Source organism: Solanum verrucosum, unplaced genomic scaffold (genome assembly GCF_900185275.1).
Source record: "Solanum verrucosum unplaced genomic scaffold, falcon-dt-bn FXZP01000062.1, whole genome shotgun sequence".
NCBI classification, from domain to species: Eukaryota; Viridiplantae; Streptophyta; class Magnoliopsida; order Solanales; family Solanaceae; genus Solanum; species Solanum verrucosum.
Window position 1 is genome coordinate 5,008,140 of NW_026020477.1, and position 8,328 is coordinate 5,016,467.

Below are 8,328 nucleotides of genomic sequence, written 5' to 3' on the forward strand. Positions count from 1 at the left end.
CCACTTGTTATGTCATGTGGTAGATCAAAAGAGTATCTAAATTTAATAAATCTATTATAATCTGAGGATGAAACTAATAATTTGTGTAATGTAGTAATAATAGTTGAGTAAAAGATTTTCAAGAAGGCATACGGGCCCTTTGCCCCTTTTTTTCCAAATTTCTTATGAAGGGACTTGGTCTTTGGTCCTCAGTCCTCACTATATGCCATTTCTAAATCCGCGTTTTCCTTTACTTTGATTTTCTTTCAAATCACCTCTTCTTAAAGGTACTAGTTCAAACATCTCATTGACAAAAACCCCTTTCTCTAAAAACACCATGAAAGCATCTTTCATCTCACCATTTCTATGGCCATTCTTGTTCAAAAAACTCACTTTTTCTTTTCTTTAATTTTCATTTTTTCCCTTTCTTTCCAACCCATTTCTTCACTTTCCACTATTGCCATTTCCAAAACTTCTAATCAAACATTAGTTTGTGCATTGATTTCCTCTTCCTTATATCCCCAAGAATCATCTCTCAATTGTACTAGTTTCCCTCAGGGTATTCAAATCCCTTTAAACCCTTCTGTTTCCTTTACTGGAATTGTGGGTGGAATTGGTTTCCTTTGTGGGTTAACCTCTTCTTCTAATTCAATCATGGTGTGTTGGAGGTTTTCAAATAATGGGACTGATTTGAATTATAAAAGGGTTTATATTGGCCCATTGCTTACAAATCTTGATTCTGGAAATTCCCATGTTTGTGGAATTGTTAATGGAACCAATAGGCTTCAGTGTTGGCAGTGGCATGAATTCAGTTCATCAAATAACAGTTTGATAACTTCAAATCTTGCTGTTGGAGAAGATTTTGTTTGTGGGTTGTTGCCATCGGGTCAAATTCAATGTCTAGGAAGCTTTAGAAATGTTATTGATGTTGTTCCTTCAGGGAATTACAGTGAAATTGCAGCTGGTTCTCAATATGCTTGTGCCATCTCCATGAATGGTAGTTTGGCTTGTTGGGGAAATATGGTAGTAGAAAAGCCTGTTGACCAATTCAAGTCTCTTGCTTTAGGTGATACTAGGGGTTGTGGTTTGAGGGTTAATGGGAAAGTGGTTTGCTGGGGTGAAAATGGTTTTAGTCTCCCTTCAACTTTGAGTGATATATCTTTTGAAACATTAGAAGCAAAACAAGATATTTTTTGTGGCATTGCCACCTCAAATTATTCATTGTTCTGTTGGGGAAATGAGATTTTCAATTCAAATCCAGTAGTCTTTGAAGAAGTTGTTCCAGGACCATGTACCATTTCATGTCCTTGTGCACCTTTAGATAACTATGCTAAGTTTTGTGCTCAAGAACTAATGATATGTGAACATTGTGTTTGGCCAGGATTTGGTCAGAATCCCCCAATTGTTAACGGGTCAGGTCCTTCGCCACCGTCAGTATCCCCACAGCCAACGCCAATGCCATCTCAGTGGAATACGAGAAATGTGGCATTTCTAGTGGTAGGTTGTGTTGGGTCCTTAATGATGTTGAGTGTTCTTGTTATAATGTTTCTCAAGTATTGCAAAATTAGAGGATGCAGAGTACACGACTCTGGCCGCCTTGATGAGGTCGGGACACCTCCACAGCAAGGCAGCCAGGCATCTCAAGTTCAAGATCAATTAGGTCCTCATCCATCGATCTTGGAAAAAAGACCAAGTAAATTCCTTAGCATGGGAAATGGGGGTCACTTAGAAGAATTTTCCTTGCAAGTGTTACTTCTAGTGACGAATAACTTCTCCGAAGAGCACAAAATCGGGACAGGAAGTTTTGGATCTGTTTATCATGCTACATTAGACGACGGTCGCGAAGTAGCCATAAAAAGGGCAGAGGCTTCAGCCTCATCTTCCTATGCTGGTGGTTCAAAGTATAGACAAGAGGACAAAGACAGTGCATTCCTCAATGAGCTAGACTTCTTGTCACGACTCAATCACAAGAACCTCGTTACACTATTTGGCTATTGTGAAGACAACAACGAACGTGTCTTGGTTTTCGAGTACATGAACAATGGCACTCTCCATGACCATCTCCACAAGCTTGAGACCTCATCACTAATATCATGGACTGCTAGGATCAAGGTAGCATTGGACGCAGCCCGTGGGATCGAGTACCTCCACGAGTACGCAGTCCCAGCTGTCATCCACCGAGACATCAAGTCATCCAACATATTGCTCGACACCAATGGGAACGCCAAGGTGTCTGATTTCGGACTGTCCCTAATGGGACCACAAGAGGACGAATCACACCTTTCTTTGCGTGCAGCGGGGACGGTGGGTTACATGGACCCTGAGTACTACAGATTGCAACAACTGACAACAAAAAGTGATGTGTATAGTTTTGGAGTAATGATGCTAGAGTTGTTGTCAGGTTACAAGGCGATTCACAAGAATGAGAATGGTGTACCAAGGAATGTGGTTGATTTTGTCGTGCCATACATAGTACAAGATGAGATTCATAGAGTGTTGGATGGTAGAGTACCACCACCAACACCATTTGAGATAGAGGCAGTGTCATATGTAGGTTATCTTGCAGCTGATTGTACTACATTAGAAGGTAGAGATCGACCAACAATGACTGAAATTGTAAATAACCTTGAAAGAGCCTTGCAAGCATGTTTGACAACTCCAAATTTCTCTCGATCCAACACCGATTCATCCACATAATCATATCATTACTTGGCTTTGGATTGTGTATATTGTAATTACAACATTTTTCTTATTTGTATTTAATCATTTTCTCAAACTTTACACACTATTTCTTCCTAAATTTATCCTTGTTTACTCTATTGGTTTCGATTCATGCCACTTTTAAGCTTGTAAGAAAAATAAAATTGACCAACTATTTGGATAATTAGATTAATCTTTATAGAAAAAATCGTCATTCTGATTAACAGTAAAATTTGTAAAAAATGGTTTAAGGCAAGCGGGTTAATATCGATCATCTTCTCACCCATTCTGACTTAACCACGTGTCATGGACTGACCCATCCTTTTTCGACACCCCCCCCCCCCCAACCCCCAATTCAATTAGAAAATTGATCTTGAGCAATTACATTACAAGTAATGTTAGGTATAATTTTCTTCAACAAAAATAGTAAAACAATATACATTTTATTGTAAGTCAAAATTTACATTACTTTGAACCTAGGGAAGTAAAGAAAAACCAAACATTTTATGTAAATAATACCTACCACCAAGTGAACTTAAGAAATGTGGATGACAGAATTGGTTGATTCAAAATTTTCTATACATTTTTATTACAATATCAAAGTCGGTTTTGGCAATTAATACCTAAAGTCAAAGAGGCAAACATTGAAAAACAAATAAACTATAGAGTTTACCAACTAGTTTGGTCCCTTTTTTGGTTTTATAGAGTGATTAGGTCACATAATAGAGAAAATGTGCATAGAAATATGTACATTATAATCTTCCAATTAACCCATCTTTTCTTGTTTTGTATGCTTGAACTAGCCTTAAGTTATTTTATAGTTTAACTATCATTAAAAGGTCTAAGCATTAGTGTGTACTTGAAGAAATTTTGTATATAAAGTTTCTAGATATTAAAAGAGCATGTAATTTGGTTCCAAATTATTGAAAAGTATTTATGAAGAAAAAGTCAACTTGGTATGACAAAGGCAGATAGTAAGGTCACCTTCTTCTCTTTTTAGTTTAATATTTTTGGCCAAGTCAAGTCACCATAATTGCAAATTCAATTATTTGATGTACTCTTACCGCACCAAGTTTTCCTACATAACCACACCCCATGGAGCTCCGACTAAAGTTGGTCGCACATTGCAGCCTACATGAACCATTTTGGGGGCACTCCCAACATGATTTCTTCATATACAGGGCTCAAACTTGAAATATTTAATTAACGATAGAGCAGTCTCATTACTTATATGTGTAAAAATTATTAAACATATAAATAATAATTTTAAATTCATTAAATTAAAAGGATTGTTATAAAATCAAAACATAAATTCTTAAAATTATGAATAAGCCTCTGCAGTCTACATGAACCATTTTGGGGCACTTCCAACATGATTTTCTGTATATTCAGAGCTCAAACTCGAGACATGTGATTAACGATGAAGTAGTCTCACTACTTATATGCGTGAAAATTATTAAATACATATAAATTTTAAATTATTAAATTAATAGGGTTGTTATAAAATCAAAGCACAAATTCTTAAAATTATGAATAAGCCTTTATTTTCAAAGCATTCAGCTCGCAAAAGAAAAGGACCTAACCCATTGAAATTTAACGTCCAATAGTAAATATTTTATTTCTTTTAAATAATACAAATGTCTTTTATGTACACAACTTGATGATTGCAAGTTTTTTTTTTTTTACCTAGATGAGCTAGAGAGTCTATAATATGTCACGTTTACAGGGAAGCAATATTTTATACTATTAGGGGTCGTTTGGTACAAAGATCAATAATGCAGGGATTAGTAATGCAGGGATTAGTAATGCATGGATTAGTAATGCAAGGATTATTTTTATCAAGTGTTTGGTTCATTGTTTCTCACCTAGTTTTGTGTGTGGTTTAAAGCTCTACAAAAATAATTCTTTCCAATTATACCCTTGAGTTATTATGGGATTTTCTATTTCATGTAGTTGGGTCAAGGTAGATAATTAACAGACAATATTATTTTTTTATAGCATTTTAACTAGCTAGGAGAATAAAATTTTTATTGCCATGTTAACTATTTTCTCACTTAAATTATTTGAGGGTAAATAATTGTCATCTTAATAAATTGGAGTTAATATCTCAAAAGGTCACACAACTATAATAATTTATAGAGAAAATTTATTGAACTTTATTTTGTATCAATAAATTAAAAAAAAAACACTCGTTATCATAAAATAAAATAAAAATAGCAAAATAAACTAAACTATTTTTATACTCGAGATGTTTTTTTAAAAAATTATTTTGAAAATTGATTAGATTCTTATGGAGGAAACGATCATCATCATATAAAATTAAATTATTTGGTCTAATTTGAATAATTTTTATTTTATTTTTTTCAGTGTAATAGTTTCTTAACTAATATATAAAATTGTTATCTGAAAGAGAACTTCATTTGAAAGTAGGTGAAAACTCAATTTTAATGCATTGCTTAACTTGTATTTCTGATCTCTTTCATGAGTGGATTTCCATAATTTCTGCAGATGCTACTTGGTCACCAGGTCCAAGTTGTGCAAATGAAGATAATAATCTATCTTTAGGCAATGCAAACACACACATGCACGCGCACACACGCACACACACACACACACACATATATATATATATATACACACTCTTGTGTTAGCTTACTTGTGTATAATGTTTCAATGGACTTTCGTTAAGAGGCAATATTTGACTTATGAATTATTCTTAAATTCATACATCAACATTAGTGTATCGGTCGGATTATAATACTTTATATTAATAATAAATAGATTAAATAACTCATATTTTAGCAACAAAAAACTTTGTCTAAATAATAAAATTCGTAAGCTAATTTATTTAAATAAATTTATTTGTATAAATATAAAACATAAAATTAAGAAAATAAATAAAATGATTAAAAGGATTTAAGGGGGTATTTTTGTCTTTACCTAGATTAGTCCCATGGTATTAGATCTCACGTATTACTAATACCACCAAATGAAAGGTATTAGTTATACACCCTATAATACCATGTAGGGTGTATAACTAATCCATGGATTAGTTATACATAGACCCAAAATTCTTACCAAACATAGTACTAAATAATACCACACATAATACTTGGACTTTTTCTCCTAATACTCCCTACCAAACGACCCCTTAGTCTCTGTTTGCATATTTATCTCAAATAATAATGTATTTATTATATTTTTCATACAATCAACATATTTTAAAAGTTTAAAAATTGATATTGTCCAACAAATTTTTTTTGTTGTAATGAAGTAAGAAATTCTTGCTAAATAAATATAATAAATCATTGAACTTATCACATATAATTATAATCATATCTTGTCATGCGATTATAATGTGACCAAAATTGAGAGAAGAAAAAAATGACAAACATAAATACAATTAAATATGATAATAGGTAGATGAAGATGGAATTAAATAAAAGAAGAGACTTTGAAATCAACAATTGAACACTACCATTTATCATGATTTATATGATGTTGTCCAATATTGTCTTAATTTATACTCCCTCTATTCCTATTACATGTCGTCCTTATTAAAAGAAAATAGATGTTCTTTAATACTTATGATCATTTCACAAAATCAATATATAAATAATACCCCTTCTGTCTCAATTTATGTGACTTACTTTCCTTTTTAGTCAGTCTAAAAAAGAATGACACATTTCTATATTAAATAACAATTTAACTATAAAATGTCTATTTTACCCTTAATGAAATGATTTACATTCATACAAATTTCTATCATTCATTTCGGAGCACAAGTTTTAAAAGTCTTCCACTCTTTCTTAAACTATGTGCCGAGTCAAACTACCTCACATAAAATGGGACGGGGGGAGTACTATTTTTCCTATTTTACCTTTGAGAGTTATTAACCTGAAAATATGAATTAGGAAAACTAAATGATTAATTCATGTAACTAATGATTAATTCATGTTTGTTGGTCAAATAAATTAATTTATGTTCATTTATCGAAAACTTGTTTTCAAGAGAATACTAAATAAGGGTGCAATGAGAACTTACCTAATTTCTTAAGTGACGTGAAATCTATAATGATGGCGTATAAATAGAAAGGGGGTAGTTTACAAGACCAACTTTTTCCTTCATTAAATATGAGAAAATGAAAAGATTAGAGTTTCATAAATTAATTTGTAGAAATGAAGGGTCTTAAAACCATGATCTATTAATTTTCATCTTTCTTAATATTTTCTCATTTAATTGCATTTAAAAGTCCATTCAACTTTTGACTTAACACCTTTCCATTAGTATTAAGTATAATATATATGATACTCCCGTTGTCCTATATTAATTGATCACTTTTTCATTTTGTACGATGCTTGAGAAATCATAAATAAAAAGATAATTTTACTAATTCACTCCTTAAAAAACTTTTTGGAATTTTTACAAACAAATGTGATCACTTTCAAAAGAATTTATTGCAAGGGTAATATAAAAATAAATAAATCAATGCTTTCTTGATTTAATTAGTAAGGTGGACAACTAATATGTGATAATTATTTCTAGTATAATGATCAACTAATATGAGATCGGAGAGGGGGGGGGGGGTTATTTAATATTCCATTTAGCTAATTAAATATTTAATTGAGTGTAAAAGTTAAATGATAATTCAACTTTGCACTTTGGAGCTTCATACTTTTAATAATACTAGTATCTAGAAATGTGTGTTGCACGTTTATCCCAAACAATAATGTATTCATCACATCTCCCACACAATCAACAAATTAAAAGTTCAGAAATTGATATCGTACAATATAATATTAAAAAATTATTGTGAAGAAATAAGAGATTGTTACCAAACAAATATAGTGAATCATAGAACTTATCACATATAATTATAGTTATATCTTGTCATGCGATTATGATTTATGATGCCACCAAAATTGAGAGAGGAAAAAAATGATGAACATAAATACAATTAAATGTGGCAATTTGCAGATGAAGAAAGGATCACATAAAAGAAGAGATATTGAAATCAATAATTAAACACTACTATTTTTTATTACTTGTCTATATGTCAAATACGTAATTTATAGTTTGCAAGACTAACTTTTCCCGTCATCTTCAATATGAGAAAATGAAAAGATAAATAGTTTCTAATTTTAATTTGTAGAAATAATGAATGGTCTTGAAACCTCGAACTTTTCGTTTTCATCATTCTTAATTCTTTCTCATTTTATTGCATTTAAAAGTTGATTCAATGATTGATTTAACACCTTTTTACTTTTAGTATTTAGTAAAATATACATGATATTATTTAATATTTAAGTAATTAGAAATTTAATTTAGGAATAAAATGGTAATCCAATTTTACATTTTATTAGAGCTTTTACTTTTAATAATACTAGTATACATGCCCGCGTGTTGCGCGGATGATTTAAAATGTAATAATTTTATAATTAAAAATAACTAATAAAATATTATATAGCTGTTAATTTTATATATATATTATGTTGAATTCTTTTTAGGATAATCAAACATCAAATACTTCAAATAATTTTACGTGTTTATACTTTATTCTTTTTATGTCATTTGAATAAAAAAACTATGTTAATAATTTATTAATTCTAAGTATCTACAATAACACTTAAAATATATATCTCAATTTAA

General features: G+C 31.1%; 1 protein-coding gene across 1 annotated transcript; it reads left to right on the forward strand.

Moving 5' to 3' along the window:
• Positions 1-268: 268 nt before the first annotated feature.
• Positions 269-2,742, forward strand: LOC125809337 (serine/threonine-protein kinase-like protein CCR4). Its single transcript, XM_049488994.1, has one exon. The coding sequence runs from the start codon at positions 346-348 to the stop codon at positions 2,674-2,676; it is 2,331 nt and encodes a 776-aa protein (XP_049344951.1). The 5' UTR covers positions 269-345; the 3' UTR covers positions 2,677-2,742.
• Positions 2,743-8,328: the final 5,586 nt, after the last annotated feature.